Source organism: Prionailurus bengalensis, chromosome D3 (assembly GCF_016509475.1).
Source record: "Prionailurus bengalensis isolate Pbe53 chromosome D3, Fcat_Pben_1.1_paternal_pri, whole genome shotgun sequence".
Classification (NCBI taxonomy): domain Eukaryota; kingdom Metazoa; phylum Chordata; class Mammalia; order Carnivora; family Felidae; genus Prionailurus; species Prionailurus bengalensis.
This window is the reverse complement of record NC_057356.1, coordinates 28720789-28738086: the sequence shown is the minus strand read 5'-3', so window position 1 is coordinate 28738086 and position 17298 is coordinate 28720789. Positions and strand designations below refer to the sequence as shown.

Sequence of the window (17298 nt, the reverse complement as noted above, 5' to 3'; positions counted from 1 at the left end):
CAACAGCAAACCCCCCACTTATATGCTCCCTATCCCCTCCCCTGCCATCCCACCATGCCACAGAAGTGGGACACAGCCTCTATATGTGGAAGGTGAGGGCAGAGAGCCTGGCCAGGGCCAACTCCAGGCCCTAGGATTGAGCTGAGCAAGGACCCTGTCCTGGAGAGGGAACACTAGAGACACAGCCAGCCCTGACAGCTGGCACTACCATGAGCACCCCTAGCCCTGCAGGCCTGGAAATAATAAAGCCAACACTGAGTGCTTACTCAAAGCCAATCCCAGTACAGACACCTTTACTCACTGATAGTGGATTTATGCTGTGCCCACTGTGCCAGGCAATTTCCTGGACCTTGAGGATGCAAGGGTGTCCCACGCCCTCTTGGAAGTCAAACCCAAAGAAAGATAGAGACCAGAGACCCAACATTCCAGGTGGAACTGAAAAGCTTGGTGAGTGCCAGCTAGACAGATGCAAGGGTAGCATGGAGAAGGGACCCCGGGTCAGGGAAGGCCTTTCTAGGAGGCTGTGTAAATTGGGACCTGAGGCTGAGGGAGCAGGACGTGCATGGCCTGGAGATGGGATGCTGGCTGGGTGGACAAGAGGAAGCAGATCACTGAGGGGCCGGTCCAAACCCTGGGGGCACACAGGACCCCAGGCTCTGCAGGAGTGACGTGGGAGCTCATGTTGGGCAGAGGCGCATCTTAACCAGAATTTAGGTTGATCAGGCTCCCACTGAGAAGGCAAGGGCGAAACCTGAGGCTTGGAGAAGTGAGGCAGGTGGGGGTATGGGAGTCCAGGGGGATGGCATGGGAGTGAGAGGTGTCTGCCGGGGTCTGGGGTCACCAGGAGGGCATGAGAAGGGCATAGCCAGTTGTGTCAGTGCTGCTAAAAGATCAAAGATGAGGACAGAAAAGTGACCTTTGGCCACAGGGGGTGGAGGGGACCCTGATGGAGCAGGCTGACCCACCCCTCAGACCCCCCTCATAGTCTCCTGTACCAGGAATGGCAAGACGAGGGGCCATCCCAGGGGCCAGTTGTTGTGAGGATGGCCCTGACTGGAGCCCCCAGCCAGCTGACAGAAGGAGAGCCCCTGAGGAGCCCTGTGTGAGCAGAGAGTGTCCCTTAGAGGCAGCCCGCCTCACTGCCCCATGAGGAACCTCTTGCCCCACCTGTGGGTGAGTGAGGCACAGAGGTTAAAGGGCTCACCTGCCCAGGTTGTGCAGCTGAGGTGGGGGTAGGGTCAGGAACCCAGAATTTTCCCACTGGAAGCCAAGCCTGGGCCTGCAGGGCACACAGATGCTGGCAGGCCTGATGCCCCATCTGGGGCAAGTTGGGAGGTTGAAGGCCACGGTCTTGACTTGTCAGAGCCAACCCAGGCCAGACATTCTAGGGCTGCTGACGCCAGGATGAGGCAAACAAGGTCATTACCAGGTAATGAGCCATTACTGAGGTCAGACAAGGTCATTACTGGGTAATGAGTTGTCCCCTGCAGAGCCACTTGCCCCAGGACAGTTCCTAGGGAATGTCTAGGTAGCCAGAGCCACCAGCAGGCCAAGGCACAGTTCCAGGGCCTGGTAGCCAGGGGGTGTTCAGGGGCAAAGTGTGCCCAAGTCCAGTCCCCACAGGAAGCCCCGGACCCTCTGGCCCCTTCTTTAAATGAGGAGACAGCTGCAGCTCAGGGGTCTGGGCAGCAGGGCCCCAGAGTAGACGGATCTGCCCTTTAGGCTACAGGCCTCCCATGGTGCCTGCACACCTCCCAACATCTGTCACCTCTGACACCCTCACCATCTCCTGGCCAGGAAAGACTCTACCTGGGCTCTGATAAGGGGAACACCGAGGCGAGGCAATAGGGCCACCAGAGGCCCATAAGGCAGAACAAACCAGCCCAGAATGGTGTCTTGAACAATGGCCCAAGCCAGACCTGCTGGCTTAGTCCACTGAACCTCTACTACATGGCCTGCACTTTGGGGGCCGAAAAGGCACCACGGCCTTCCCTTCCTAAGTGCCCTGGGCCCAAGGTCCAGGTCCCAGCCAAGCTGGCCTTGCTTGCTCACAGCCAAAGGCCTAGTCAGTCTGGCTCCTAGAGCAAGCACCATAGCTGGAGTAGAGAATGGGTGGGCACCTATGTTCTGGAGTCTATGTTGAGGCCCAGGGTCTGTGACCAGAAAGGAAAGTAGCAGCCCACACCCTGGACCCTGTGCCTGCACTGCCCCTTCCAGGACCAGCTCCAAAGCTAACCCCTTTTCCTCCCAGGATGGCTGGTGGCTCAGGGGTCTCCCTCCCCACACAGACCCTCAGAGCCAGCTTCACGGACCCCCACCTGCATTTCCATGTGCCCCCTTCACTGAGACCCAAGATGGGCCAGAACTTGGTGTGAAGACAGTGGTGGAAAAAGACAAATACTACCCTGCCTTGAAGCAGTTCTACCTAACAGGGTCAGGGGAGGGGGCGACCTGGGCATCTGCATTTCTAGACACTCCCGTGATGACTGTGAGGCTCCCCTGCCCCCTCTGAGGCCATCAGGTCCCCTCCCACATACAAAGCCACCTGGTCCTCAGGCTTTGGAAAATAAAACCTCTTCTCTGGGTGGCTGCCAGGGTTTAATGGCAACAGAGTGTAAAGGTGACGGCAGTTAAGTCCCATGGAGGCTGCCCCCTTTCTCCAGGCAGAGGCAGAGCCTCAGGGTTTTCCCTCCTCCCCAGGCCCTGCAGGGGCCCCGAACCATTAATGAGTTAATAAGTGGCAAAGCCCACGAATCACCCAACTCTGCCTGTGCAGAAGGGCCCACTTGAATGCACAGAACCTAGATGGGGACAGTGTCTGGAGCTGGTGTTCCCACAGTCACAGCCAGCCTCCTCACCCCCAGCAGACCTGGCCCCTGGCCCAGGCACACAGACAGGGCCAGAGTGGGGAAGAAGCTGGGCCCTGCACAGTGCAGGGAGCTGGGCAGGCTGGGCTATTAGGATATTCCAGAAAGCAGAAGCAGAAAGCAGGCCTGTGTGCTGGTCCCCTTGGCTCAGTAGCTTTGTCCCTTCTTGGCCCATTCCTTCTGAAGCTACCTCTGTTCTGACCAACCAGCCTGGGGCAAGGGCTCCCCAACCTATTCCCCCACCTCTAATCTTCAGCTTCTGGTGGCCCCTCCACCCATGAAGCTCGGGCTGGGGTCTCCACAACCTATTTCTTTTTTTTTTTTTTAATTTTTTTTTTTTAACGTTTATTTATTTTTGAACAGAGACAGACAGAGCATGAGCGGGGGAAGGTCAGAGAGATGGAGACACAGAATCTGAAACAGGCTCCAGGCTCTGAGCTGTCAGCACAGAGCCCGACGTGGGGCTCGAACTCACGGACCGCGAGATCATGACCTGAGCCGAAGTCGGCCGCTTAACCGACTGAGCCACCCAGGCGCCCCACCACAACCTATTTCTTGACCATTGCTGGATTTGACCTCAGGGGCTTCAGGGTCATGTTGACCACAGCTGCCTGTTCACTCCTCACCAATACCTCTGCAGCCCTCCTCAGGGCTCGTCGGGGTCCCTGGGGCCTCCCTTCCCACTCTACACTTGCTCCTGTGCAATCTGTCATGCTTCACAACCTGACTCTGGGACTCTACCACCAGCCATGACCTCATCCTGCAGCACCTGTAGGATCGTGAACTCCTCGCCGCAGCAAAGGCTTTGTTCATATCACATCTCTCCATCAGCCTCAACAGTCAGGGAAAACCTCATAGCCCCTGTCTCCCCAGGCAGCCCAGCTCTGCCCTTCCTGACTCTCATACCACATCACAAATCTGGAGTCTGTCTACCTCTGCTCTCCCCAGCCTTTTCCAGCCCTCCTGCTGTCCCCTCCCAGGGATCTTAGGGGTTTCCTTCATTTCATAGGTGAGGCTCAGAGAAGGCAGAGCCCCTGGGTCATACAGCTTGACTCTAGCAGGCCTGGGGAAGGAATCCAGGGTATTTTGGCCTGCAGTATTTTAATTACTAAGGGGAGGAGGGCAAGAGTATCGTTAACGAGGCTCTAGGGACCAGTAGAAACAGATGCTAGAAGTCCCAGGGGGCCCGGTGACTCAGCAGGAATGGGGGGGGGGTTGTCTGGGGTTGACAGAGTGCCAAATTCTCACCTCTCCTTATACCTTCCAGAGAGACAGGCTGCAACCAACAAACGAATGAATGAATGAATGAATGAATGAATAGAGGGGATCTAGGAGCATTCATGGTGGCCAGGGCGAGGACTGCCAAAGAACGGGGTTGGCAGCATCCTCAATCACACACACACACACACACACACACACACACACACACACACACAGGCACAGAGCTGCATAGAGGCTAGGCCCCTGTGGGATCTAGGGACACAGGTCCCAGTGGCTGCCTTGCCATCTCCCTCCCAGCCCAGCCAGGACCCACGCCAGACCCTCCCTCCCCACAATTCACTGGGGAGGCTCCCAGGGCACCCGGAGTCCTAACTAGTCCCTAGGGTTCAGTGAGAACAACACGCAGGGTAGAGGGATACTGCCCTCCAGAGGGGCCCACAGTGCACTGCCCATGACCCTGTGATGGACACAGGCAGCATGTGTGAAGGCACCAGGGTGAGAAAGACTGGAGTGCAGTAGTGAGGAGCTCCCACACAATGGAAAAGGTGGCAGGGACAGAAAAGCCAGCACAGGTGACCATGAGGGTCTTGAATGCCAGGCCTGAGGAAGTGCGTTGGCTGACTAGGGTGGGTGGTAACGGCCCTGCCCCACCCAGGATGCTCAGCCCCAGACTCATTCACTCATTTACTCCTGCATCCAACAGGGCCCCTACTGTGAATCCAGGTGGACAGAGAACAGAGAGCCATTTAAACAGGCTGTGGGTGTGGGGCCTGAGTCACCTGCTGGAAGCTGGGGTGGCCAAAGAAGGCTGCCCTGCAGAAGTGGGATGAGTGGGAGCTGCCAGGTATATGGGGTGTGTGTGTGTGTGTGTGTGTGTGTGTGTGTGTGTGTGTGTGGCGGGGGGCATTCCCAGCAGAGAAACGGCCTGAGCAAAGGCCCAGAGGGGTGGAGGTTGTTGGATTAGAGCAGGTAAAAGAAGACATGGCCAGAATAGTGTGGGGTGGGCCAGGTCATCCAGTGGCTTCCTGAGGACTGGGGCTCAGCAGGGAGACACCCAGACCAGGAAGGGCTTGAATGGAGGTACCTGTGAGGAGGATGGATTCCTGCAGCTGTGGGGGGTGGGGGTGGGGGGCCTGAACTATAAGTATGGAGGTGGTGGCCCTAGCCAGAGAGGAGGACTGGGGACAGGTGGGTCCATAACCACACCTGCCTTCCCCTGACTGTGATCAGGACAGTAGTTTGGAGTATATGATGTGAGCCTGTTTCCTGACTCTGGTCTGGGCGCCTAGGCTTCTGCAGCCTTCATTCCACATCCTGTCACCTCCTGCCCAAAAGCCGGTCCAAGCTCCTCGACCCACGCTGGGACCCACCGACAGCACAGTCCCCCTGAGCAGGTCTAGCACACTCAAGGCTGCCTGCATTGCCCACACCCCCGCGTTCCCTGGCGCTCCATCTACCACCCCCTCTCGCCCTGTCGGAGTTCCCCGGGCCCAGGCCAGATTGCCCGCCCCCCACCCCCACCCCCACGAGACCTCAGTCATTCCCACAGCCATCCCGGGGGCCCTCTCCACGGAGCGTCGCCGGGGCCCCAGCGGTCGCTAGGCTGCGGGCTGGAGCTCCCGGCCAGGCCCAGCGCCGGTGGCGGTGGCGGCTGCGGCACGGATGGCGGTGGAACCCGGGCGCCCGTGGGCCCAGGCGCGCAGTGTGTACGGCGCGAGCGAGGCGCTGCGACGGGCCGCTGGCCGCCGGCGGGACAACGGGCCGCAGCCCAACGGGCCAGGCCCTGAAGAAGCCCGCGCCCCGGGCCGCCTGGCTCGCCTGCGGGGCCAGATCCGGGCCGAGGCGGCGGCGCGGGCCGACGCACCCCGGCTGCTGCGGCTGGTGGAGCGGGCAGGGGCTGCGGCGGGGGAGGCGCGGGCGCCGGGGGCAGGGGAGCGAGCGGACGCGCGCAGCAGCGGCTCGGTGTGCTCTGTGTGCGGGGAGCCGCGCGGTGGGGCCACCTACCCGGCGGGCGTCCTGGAGGTGAGCGAGCGGCGGCTTCAGGAGGGCCTGGCGGCAGTGCGCGCGGAGCTGGGCGCGGGGCTCGAGGCGCTGCGCGCGGAGCTGCGTGCCGAGCTGGACGCCCTGCGCGCACTGCTGCCGCCCCCGCCGCGGTCCGCCCGCCGGGAGCCCCGCGCAGTCCCCCGCGCCGCGCCCCGCGGCCCGACCCTGCTGCGAGCTCTGGGCACCATGAACGCCCTGGCCACGGTCGCGAGGCACGCCGACGACGCACCGGACGGCCCTGCCGACGGCAGCGCGAACCGGGCCCTGGCCCGGAAGAACTTCAAGAAGACGCCGCTGCCGCCAGGGGCCCCGCAGGGCGGCGGGGATTGAGGGCTGCCCTGCCGAGGGTAGCGCGCGACCAGGTGCAGGAAGTGCCCTCCTCCTATCTATTTATATGGACAGATACACCACCCTTGTAGATGGAGAAGGGTCCTCAGAAGCCGCCTGCTAGCGCTCCAGCATTAGGGTGTGGGTGGCGGGACGCGCCAAAGCTGAGGACTGTCGGGGGTCACGTCTGGGGAGTGCGGAGAGCCTCCGCGCAGCCAGTGATCTTCGCTGGAGACTGAGTCGGGGGCTGGAAGAGGGGTGGATACCTTTCTGGCCTTAGAGCTGCAGAAGGGTCTGGGCCAGGTATGTGGCAGCCTCCCAGAGAGCCTCCGGGAGAGCCCAAGGGTCTTTCTCAGGGGAGGGTGTTACAGGTTTTTGTTTGTATTTGTTTTGTATTAAGGGTCTTGGGCTGGAGGCTGGGCCTCCAGACACTGATATAGTGTGTGACCCACACACTACTCAATAGATGTTAGGGACATGTGGGCTGCTGGGACATTGTTACCTGGACACAGACTCACCCAGGGCAATGCCGCCTGGATATACAACCGCAGTCTGCAGGGCATCAACTGGACCACAGCTAGTCCCTGGCCAGCTTCACTCTGCTGACAGACCCAAACTCTTACTGGACAACATTGCCTGGGCACAGTGGCATCTAGTCAATGTTCTTGGGACTCTAAGCTTCGTTATGGACAGTGACACCAAGGACACTTAACCTTTCACTTAGCCTCACCACAGGCAGACACCTGGACACCACTGTCTCTCCAGAAAGTGTCACCCTACACTCAGGTTCCATAGCCTAACTTCCCAGTGTCACCGGGGAGTGGTTTCACCTTGCACAGGGAGCCCTTCACTAGCTGTCCTTGTCACCAGGACCCACCCCACCTAGCACAGCCTGCAGCAGAGCCTGGAACCAGTAGCTTCTCACCTCCTGGCTTCGGAAACGTCAGTCATCATTTAATAGCGCACAGTGTCCTGGGGTCAGCCAGCTTTTTTTTTTTTTTTTTTTTTTAAATAAAGTGTAGTATTAGACTTTAACAGGTGGCGTTTCCAAGACCTGCTAGTTTTTCTCCTTGGAAATGGGGGATCAGAGGGATCTGGGGAGGTGTGTGTGTTCTGGATACAGGTATGGGACTGGCTGTGATGGGGTGGGGGAGAGTCGCTCAGGGGTCCCCTGTTGTATGGCAGGCACACTGAGGCCTCAGTGGAATTCAGGCAGGAATCTCGCCTCCGTGGGAGAGGTAGTGTATTCCCACCCCACCCCCGCAAAATATGTGAGGCCAAGGTCACTCTGTGTATCGTTTATTGCGGGAAGGGGTCGAATCTGGTTCTTAGGGGCTCTGCCAGAGCCACAGGCCCAGCAGAGCCGCCTGCACACGGGCTAGGGTTGGGGCGGGCGCCGAGGCTGCTGCGCGGATGGAGGCACCTGGAGAGGCCGAGACCCTGCGACCCCCGAGAGGCTGCTGCGGGCGGAAGTTCTCGGTGAGCAGTGCAGGGTGAGAGCCGGGGAGCCCAGCCTGGAGCATGGTCTGGAACTGGGCCACCTGAGGGCTCGGAGCAGAGACAGGTTAAGACGTGGGCCGGGGCTGCGGGAGGGAGGGAAGAGGGCAGAGCTGCCCAGTGGAAAGGGTGGGGGCCCCACCTGTGAGCGCCCAATGGGTACCGCGTCCTCGAAGACAGTCCAGACAACCGCAGGCTGGCAGCCAGGCGTGGTTAGCGACCCCGAGTAGCGGTAGTAGCGCAAGAGGCCTGAGGCGCCCGGCAGCAGCGAGGCCAGCGGGAAGGTGGAGGCCAGATTCACAGAGACTCCTGGGCCGGGGAGGGGAGGTGGGGTTGCAATCGGCCTCCTTGTGCCCAGCCGCCCACCCTGGCCCCCAGCTAACCCCGCGCCCCGGGTGCGACCCCATGGCTCCTCACCGCGCTCAGACACATTCTTCAGGCTGGATACCAGGACGGAGAAGTTGGCGTTGTCAGTGTCCTGCTCCTGGGGAGGGGGCTCCAAGTGAGAAGGGCTCTGAGTGGGTGGGTCTCCAAAGGGGAAATCTGAGGTGGGGAGAGGTCTAGAGGAGACTGTAAGTGGGATGGGGGTAGGCTCCCAGTGGGGGCAGCTTGGAGATCTGCTGGGGGAAGGGTCACCCTCCCTCCCCACTGACCCTGCAGACCCGGTACCTCTCCTTGGCCCCATCCTCCCACAGAACCCTTTAAATCCTATAAACCGTACAGACTCCCCCCAACAGCCCCACCAAAACTCCACAGGCCCACTCTGCTCCCTTTGCAGACCCCCTTTCTGGGAAGCACAAGGAGTCACAGAACTCCTCTGTCCCTCCCTCACTGCCAGGAGTTGCACAACCTCTCCCTTACCACTAACAGCACCGCCAGCACAGCCAGCCCATCGGGGTGACCTCGAGCTTCCCCCATGCTCTGGTACCTCGTGTTCATGTGGACCACGTGCATCTGGAGAGGCACAGACCGTGAGAGGTACCAGCTGCTCCTTCCACAGGGCACACCTACCACCCTACCCCCTACCCAAGCCCACCTCCATGGGGCGGTGCTGCCCATCCAGGCTGTGCTCTGAACCTGCTCGACCAGGGCCCCCCCAGTGGAAGTGCAGCTGCAGTGCGCGGTAGGCAGGCAGTGGCAGCCCGGCGCCCCGAATCTCCAGGCGGCTCTGTGGGCCAGCGTCTATGTGGAGCAGCACTGGGGGTAAAGGAGCACATGACACTCTTTCCCTCCACCCGCTTGCCCTTGTGCTGTTAGGGCACAGAGTGCCAGCACAGGGCCCCTTTGGGCTAGTCTGCTCCCTGGCCGGGCTTCCATGGAATAGGTCCTCTGGTGGTCAGCAGATGGCAGTGGAAAAAACCTACCCTGCAATGAGGGGGAGAAGAGGGTGGCCCTCCTGTGGTGGGAGTTTTGACCCACCACAGCTGTGTGTGATACTGGGGGGCTGTGATGACTTTCGAGGTGCTGTGAGGGGCTCTGACTTCTGGGAATGTCCCGACTTCTGGTCCTCGGGGGCAATGGCTGATTGCTATTGTTAGGGGGATCCTGACACCTGTATGTGGGGGTTCATGACCCCTGTTGGGGGTGTCTACCAGCGAGTATGGATGTTCCTGTGCTCTTTGTGGAGATTTTGATCCTTATGGGTGTGTTGGGGGGTAGTTCTCACTCCAAGGTGGGTTTCAGCTTGTGTCTGTGGGGATCCTGGCCGTAGGGTACTGACCTGTATGGCCATCATTCTCCAGGGTCCACGGGCCTGGAGGTGCTGTGTTGTAGCCCTGTAAGATGAAGGGTCCCAGGGTGGGGTCCCGCTGAACCAAGTGAAGGTCAATGTTGATGGGGGACTGGGCTGGGCCCCCACAGGCAGGGGCCATCTCCTTCCAGTGGGTGGGGCCTGAGGGAACAAGGTCAGGGATATGTGGGGGGGGGGGCTCGGGGGACAACATGGGGATACACAGAGGAAGGCAGTGCCTCTCTCCCTCCCTCCTGCACATACCTAGAGAATCGCCCAGCCTCAGGAAGCTCCTTCCTGCTCACCCACACACCTGGACAGGTCACAACTGCCACACGTACCCCGACCTAGCCTGGCCATAATGTTTGTAACACTCTCACGTAGGTAGGCACCACCTGGTCTGGGCCATACTCTGACACACAGTCACCTGCAGCTAGAGTGCCCCACAGGGAATGGGGATGGAAGGGTCTCCTGGCACGACAGTCACACACCCACACTGGGGACATGTATCACTTGCTCACACATGGGCTGACCATGCTGACAGCCTTACAGTCCCCACTTATATGGCTTGGCACACATGCCAGGACTGGAGATCACACCAGCAACAAACACAGACACACAGGCATGGGGGCGGGGGGGGCGTCACACGCATGCTGCCTGGTACCCAGACAGCCACTGTGGCCCAGGACTCCAGACACAAACCTGCAGAAACCAGAGAAGCTTGGCATGCACACTGCTTTTGGTTCATGCTAGCATCAGAGTGTCTAGTGGCCACAGGACAAAGACTGATACCATATAGCCTCACATGACACTCTGTCCTCACCACACTTTGGGTCCTGGGAGTCGTAGCACCAGGTGCCTGCGGACAGTGGACAGGGAACTGAGATGAGGGACAGCAATCTGGGCTCTCTCTGAGCTCCATGCAAGAATGGGGCTCCTCCTCTCCTAAGACCCCAACATCTCCTCCCCCAAAGAAACCCCCCAGTGGCAGAGCTTTACAGGGAGAAGGGGGAGCTGCAAGGGAGGGTAGATTCGAGAAGGGTAGAATTCGAGATGGGCAGGGTCCAGGTGCTCACCCTCTGAGTCCCCGCGCACCACCAGTGGCACGGTGAGGAAGGCGAGTGCAAAGCCTGGGGACCGCATGGTGCAGCAGCCACTGTGACTCCAGAGGACTGGAAAGTGCCAGAGAACTGTGGGGCAGGCTAGGCAGCTGTTTATTAGTGGGGTGGGCTTAGGGGCGTGGCTAAGTCTTGTGGGCTCTCTGGCAGGCCACTGCAGAGAGGGTCAGAGGGGGCGGTGTCCAGGCAGGGCCACCAGCAGAGAAGACAGAGGTCTGAGATCACCAGGCACATGCTCTGATCCCAGGGCCACGGCTGTGTTCCAGCAACAATCGCTGGCATTTACCGGAGCAAAACACTTTAAACAGACTCCCCCAATTAACTGGGGGGAGGTGCTATTATGCCCACTTAAAGAGGAGGAAACAGGCTGGGGGCCAGGAGTGACATGCCAAGGCCACCAGGTAAGGATGGAAATGAAAGGGGAGGGCACTTTGAATCCCAGTGCCCTTGACTTTTGAGGCTGGGGTGGGGAGGGTGTATTTCCCTTCTGTTGTGGGCCTGGGACCTCCCAAAGACCATAGGCTCTCTTGTATAGGTGTCTCCCCCCCCCCCCACGCCGCCCCGCACACCTGGGAAAAGGCCCTCCTTTGGGGGATTACTCCACCAACAGGTCTTTGGGAAGCCACAGCTCTCCCACTCTGCCCCGCACCAGCCTGGTGGGGACACTTCAGGCTTTCCCAGCAGCTCCTGAGGCTCTGACTCCAGGCTGTGGCCTGAGCCTCAGCCCCTCAATTCATTCTCCTGGCAAGTGGAGCTGATTTTGCTGCCTCTTAGTGTAGCTGGGAGAGAAAGCAACACTGGAAAGCTCTTTACCCAGCATGTGTGTGCCTGTGGATGTGAGCATAATTGGGCCAGTGATGTGAAGGGAGATGGGGTGGGCTGGGGTATCTTTCTCCAATCCCCAGAGGGTCAGGCTCTCCCCATTTTGGGGAAGGGGCGCTGTCAGCAGTGCTGACGGCACCCAGGACCCCCACCACCACCCTAGCAGGTATGTTCACAAATGAGGGATGCTGTCCTCGAAGCTCCTATCCACACCAAGGGACTCCCTGTTCCTTTTTTAACCCTGGCCCCTCGCCTGTCAGGCCCCCAGGATCCCCCTGCCCAGGCTGGAGCTGACTGCCAGGACGCTGGGTTAGGAAGGTAAGCACAAGGACCCACCTGAGGTTGAGTCCCCTGGACACCCTTTTGTTCCTCCATCACAGACTGGGAAATTATTGAAAGGACCATGGTCAGTGGGGCATCTTGGAGCCCTGCACCCCAGCCTGGCTCACCTAGATGCCCCAACTCCTCCATCCACCCATTTCAGCCACCCTGGCTGGAGTCTCCCATCGCAACTTAGGTCACACCAAAGACTGACCACGCCTCTTCCAGAACACAAATTTATTTGGCATTTGGATGAAATGGTTCTCACAGCATCTTAAGAAAAGGATTAGTGCCAACCCAACCAAAAATAAACCCAAACTAAAACCCTTAGTGAAAGGAGAACATAAAAAACAGGCATCGAGACAATGTACAGTATTGACTCCTTCCTCCACCAGGTAAGTCAGGTCCTGGGGGAAGAGGCCCCTCCCAAGAGCCTGGCCTGTACCTCTGGGAGCCCAGTCAATCACAGGAGCACAAGAGTCTCAGCTCGGGTTGGCCTTGGGATTCTTCATCAGACCCTGGAGCAGTTAGAACTTAACAAAGGGCGGCAATTGGACAGGAGGCCAAGGGCAGCCAGGCAGACCCCGGCTCCCCCACCTTGTTCCCCTCACAACCGCCCTCCAGCAGAGCTCACTCCTAGGCACCAGCTCCTGCACACACGGCATGCAGGCCTCTGCGCAGCCCAAGGACCCCAGTGGGCTGAGCACCCTGGTGCTGGGACAGAACCCTGGCCAGTCCAGAAGCGGGCCCACCATACTTCAGGCCACCTCCTCAATGCCTCCTGCATGCCTGATTGGCCCCAGCAGTCCTTCGGTCCCCAAAGGGAGCTCCCCAGTCCCAGACATCTTGTGCCAACTGCCCTGTCCTCAACACATGGTTCTGAGGTCTGGGCCAGAGACAGGGGAGCTGTGAAGGACTCTTGGCTGTTGAAGTCAGGCCCCTATGTGCTCCGCTGGGATAGTCACTCCAAAGCAGACACGCTCAGGACACTCACCTGGCACCAGTAAGACCTGTGGCTGCTGCTCTAGACCTCGGCTCCCCTGAGCCCAGCACGCTGGAGGCACAACACACTTCCTGCTTTGTCTTCAGCAGCCAACGTGGGGCACACGTGCCCAGGGTGTATTCTTGAAGGATCAGCCCTATGGCAAGGGGAGCTCAGGCCCGTTTGGCATGCAGCCCGCCTGAGTCCTGCCTTCAGCTCCAGATCCTGCGAGCCTAGACAGGCAGTTCAAAATTCACACCTCTGGCCGGCTCAAGGGATGACAGTTCTGTGGGGAAACTCAAAAATCTCATCCCATACTGGAAGAACACAATGGGTTTCCAATGTGAGAGTGTGAGAACAAGCCTAGGACTGGACTGTGCCACCGAGGTCTGTCACCACAAAGCACCACAGAAACACCCACTTCTAGTCAACCCTCCTGTCACTGCATGCTGGTCTGGAAGAGCTACAAGGGGGACCAGGAGCAGGGCTCCATGCTCTCAGCCAAGGGGCAGAGGTGCAGACCTGGCCACACCTCAGTGCCGCCAAAGATGCCATGGCTGGCCTGGGAAACTGGGGCCCCAAGGCCGAATTCTGGCATACCGCCACCACCTGCAAAACTTGGACACAGATGTACACACACACACAGACACACGCGTACACACAGAAAGAAAAGATCCAGACATTCAACGTAGAAAAGATATGGATGTGCTAAAAATCGCACAGAACCCGCTTAATCTCCAAACCTCAGAAATGCTAAAAGCCCCGTGTCAGGAGACAAGACCACTGCCCAGGAGCAGGCAACAGGGTCCCTTGGTCAAAAGGCCCCTGGGCAGGGAACCCAGCACCCCGAGCTGCTGAGGATGGGAAGGTGGCATGCGGCCACTGGGCACTCGGCTCAGTGGTGGTGGTGTGCAAGTGGACTTTCAGGAGATGGACACAGCCCAGGGCATTAATTTCAGCCACCCCTCCCCCCAAAGAAACAACCCTTTATGGCACAAACAAGATAGGGTGGGGGGGGGCAGACCAGACCCACGAGCAAATTCAATAGGAGTGGGGGGCTCCAGAGGGTAGCGGACTGGCTGGCTTAGCCCCCAACTCCCAAAGGAGGATCCAGGGCCAGGACACTCATGCGTGGCTAGGGGCCTTGGCCCAGCTCCAGGGTTGCCTCTTGAGGGAGCCATGCACAGCAATGCTGGGGAGAAAAATGACAGGGTAGGGCCAGGGCCCCCCGGCACAGAACTGGGCTTCACAGAGACCCAGCTTGAAAGACAGAGTGGAGAGTTCAACTTCCTTCCAAGACCCCCTCTGAGGGTCTTGGGCACCAGAGGCCCAGGCCAGCCCCCAACCCAGGGTAGGGTCACCCTTGATGTTCATGGCTGGGCTGGGGGGTATCCTCAGAGCGGCCACTATAGTAACCTCCAAGGGCATCTACCCTGAGGCAGACCAACCACCCAGACTATACTGACAGTCCACACACACAGTGGTGCCTGGAAGTGCTCCTTCTGAACAGTGGCTAGCGAGGTACACGTGGCAGCCCCAGGGCTCAGTGGCTGGCTGGCAGGCTCCTCTGGACGGCATGCTGCAGCAAGCAGGCCCACCAAAGCCAGGTGTGGTCTGACTCCCACCCGTGCCCACAGTGCCTTCTTTGTTCCCTACTTCTGAAACGTGTGGTCTGAACAAACTTCGTCATTCTTCTGCCATTTGGAAAGAAAAAGACAGGGACCCAAAGCTAAGCATGTTTTTGGAGCCCTCAAGGAGACTCGGTGCAGGTGTTTGCTCCCTCGGGAGGTCGGTGTGGTCTCTACTCGTACATACACGCCGTCAGCGGGTGTGCGGCAGTGCAGCTGGGTCCAGATCACTTGGGGGCCCCTCAAATCTCCCACAGGGATCAGTGTTTTCTTGTCAGCAAAAAGGTGCTCTCTGCCCATTGGGGCCGTGGGCTGGGCCATCCTCTACACCACGGTATTGAGGGAACTGCGGCTGTGGCGGCCGCCCCCTGGCAGCGCCTCTGTCGCTGGGGTGCTCCCACTCTGGGTAGGGTCAGGGGGCACAAGCAGGGCACTGCTGCTGTCGGCTGAGTCTTCCAGGTCTGCCAGAGAGGCCCCTGTGGCAGGCACAGGGTGCTCCAGGCGCCGGGGTGATGCACCTTCACCGCCACCATCTCCTGGGGTTGGTGGCCTGGCCTCTGCTGGCTCAAAGGCATCGTCGTCTGCAGGGAGACAAAAGGGAGTCAGCAGGATGGCAGGCCTGGCACGGGGGAAGATGGTGGGCTGCACAGAACCAGGGGCTACTTCTCCTGCCTGAATGCTCTCGTGGTGGCGGGAGGAGGGGGAAGCTGTGCTCGCCCCCCACTTTTGCCACCTGGCCCGGTGCAAGGCGCAGGGGTACAGTCGTGAGCAAGCCATGGCAATGTGATATGGAGGGACAGGCTTTGACAGAGTCCGCAGAACAAAGTTGGGGGAGAGGGAAAGTCCTCTCAGACTTGTTGGAGGTTGAAGCAGGGCTCATGTGACATAAGGGAGTTACTGGGCCGGATGTGGGCAGGCGGAACAGGGGACACAGCCCCCAGAAAAGGTGCTGTGGCTGGAATATGGGGATGAGAATGTAGAAGACAGGACCAGAGCAGACAGCTCCACAAACCTTACCGGGATCTGTAGAAATCTCTGGTTTGAGGGAGGCTCTGTGGCAGCCCATTCCTTTCAGCGTGCCTGCTCCTTATTCCGGCTTTCTCCAAAAGCTCAAGGCATGGGGGCCCGTTTCCTGGCTGGCTCCTCCCCCCCCCCCCCCCCCCCCCAGCCTCAGCAGTCCTGTTACCTGCCCCAGGGAGCAACTGCTCCCTCACAGCCTGCTCCATGCAGCCATCTGGGACCCGCTGCCCTCCAGCAGCATCCCTGGCAGGAGCCTGTTCTACCCTGACCCCCTGGACGGCAGACTGAGACAAACTGTGTGTGCAGGGGTCAAATCCAGGTCTTGCCTGCACACCACAGAGAAGCAGTACTAGCAAAGAGGCCCAAAACACAGCGGCGCTGGCCCCACGACACACATTCTGCTGTGCTGTGTGGGTGTGCAAGGAGCCAGGCAAGGAGTGCAAGGAGTGGGGCACTGCCTGCTGTCATACTGCAGGGGGTTGTGTGCATGTTAGAGGGTATTAACATGTAGGCAAACGGGATGGGACACCTGAGCTGCACATCAGGGACAGGAACAAGCTGGGCAATGGTGAGGAAACTGGCATTCCCTCTGTGCTACACAGACCTGTGAGGAATGATCTTCCACAGGAGCAGATGGACAAAAGACTTAAGCAGTAAGGCCAACATCACAGAACCAGTGCTTTCTTCCCATTTCACAGACAGGAAGGAATGTCACAAAGGCATCTCTAACAATTACCACATATGCACATGTGTCTTTGTGACCCAGCAGTTGGCTCTGGGCAGGCACCTGGAAGACCTGGGCCAGTCCTATCCCCACAACCGCCAACACCCGGCTCCCCATCTCTCCATACTGCCCAGCTGAGTGTGCCCCAAGGGCTGCTTGCTAACAGGTGTTCATGGGAGGAAGGCAAGGGGCAGCATGGCCACTGCCCACGGTCATCTGCATGTACAACCCTGGGAAGAGCCTGTCCACCAACAGGTGGTTCCACCTTAAATGGAAAGTCAAAAAGAAGCAGAAGGCCAAGGAAGAAGTGGAGGTTCAGGGTCCTGTGTACTGGGGAGGAGGACCAGTGAGCCTCTGGCTGCAAACAGAGGATGGCCAGTGATGTGCTGCTCCCTGTCCCTGGGAGGGAAGCACCTGCAGGGTCGTAGAACATGCTGTCGGGGTTAATGGAGGCCTCATAGGGCGGCGGTGGATCATCAGGCTGGTCGATGTCTGGGTACTTGTATGCGGTGTAGGGAGGAGGAGGGTCGTGGAAGTGGAACGTGCCGCCTTCTCCATCGTCAGAAAGGTGTAGAGGCGTGAGGCCGGTGCCGAACCCATCTGGGCCATAATCAAAGCCGGGGATCCTCCGGCCGAGGTTGAAGTGGTGCACTGAGCAACAGCAGGGAGAGACGAGCAACAGCTGAGTCACCCCAGAGGCCCACAGCATCTGACATCCCGACTGTCACACTTGTGTGCCCAGCTGCCCACATGAGAGCCCTGAAGCTCTGATGCGGACCCCCCCCTCCTTCAGAAAGTCCCTGCCCCTCACCCATGTGCAACCCATCATGACATCCTGCCACTTGCACCGCCCAGTCCTCACCACATCTCTCCAGCTTGAGGGTCTTTGTAGATGACTAGGTGAAAACTGAGGGTCTGTGGAAGGGCTGTGCTGTGAGGCCCCTAATTGCAGCTGGCACAGTCCCTTTGTATTCCTACCACCTTGATTCGGGGCCCTCC

General features: G+C 59.3%; 3 protein-coding genes across 16 annotated transcripts in view; 1 reads left to right on the top strand and 2 right to left on the bottom strand.

The window, feature by feature from the left end:
- Positions 1-5750: 5750 nt before the first annotated feature.
- LOC122470932 (protein FAM246B-like) lies at positions 5751-6461 on the top strand. The gene has a single exon (XM_043559175.1). The coding sequence runs from the start codon at positions 5751-5753 to the stop codon at positions 6459-6461; it is 711 nt and encodes a 236-aa protein (XP_043415110.1).
- A 1280-nt stretch (positions 6462-7741) lies between these two features.
- LOC122470473 (carbonic anhydrase 15-like) lies at positions 7742-11334 on the bottom strand. Of its 8 annotated transcripts, none has more exons than XM_043558114.1 (8): positions 10761-11334; positions 10508-10543; positions 9676-9846; positions 8992-9137; positions 8817-8909; positions 8373-8451; positions 8098-8264; positions 7742-8006 (listed from the first exon to the last, which is right to left on the bottom strand). In XM_043558114.1, the coding sequence occupies exons 1-8, from the start codon at positions 10825-10827 to the stop codon at positions 7758-7760; spliced, it is 1008 nt and encodes a 335-aa protein (XP_043414049.1). In that variant the 5' UTR covers positions 10828-11334; the 3' UTR covers positions 7742-7757. The 8 variants fall into 8 exon arrangements, with proteins under 8 accessions (XP_043414049.1, XP_043414047.1, XP_043414048.1 ...); XM_043558112.1 differs by having other exon boundaries at positions 8992-9152; positions 10761-11332; XM_043558113.1 differs by having other exon boundaries at positions 8373-8439; positions 8992-9152; positions 10761-11331.
- An 833-nt stretch (positions 11335-12167) lies between these two features.
- The window catches only part of DGCR2 (DiGeorge syndrome critical region gene 2), a 100718-nt gene continuing 95587 nt past the window's right edge, over positions 12168-17298 (bottom strand). For all 7 annotated transcript variants that reach the window (XM_043558104.1, XM_043558106.1, XM_043558103.1 and 4 more), the window contains 2 exons: positions 16714-16950; positions 12168-15136 (listed from right to left, as the gene is read on the bottom strand). In XM_043558104.1, coding sequence (XP_043414039.1) covers positions 14880-15136; positions 16714-16950 — 494 coding nt within the window. In that variant the 3' untranslated portion in view covers positions 12168-14879. The remainder of the gene's footprint in view (positions 15137-16713; positions 16951-17298) is intronic.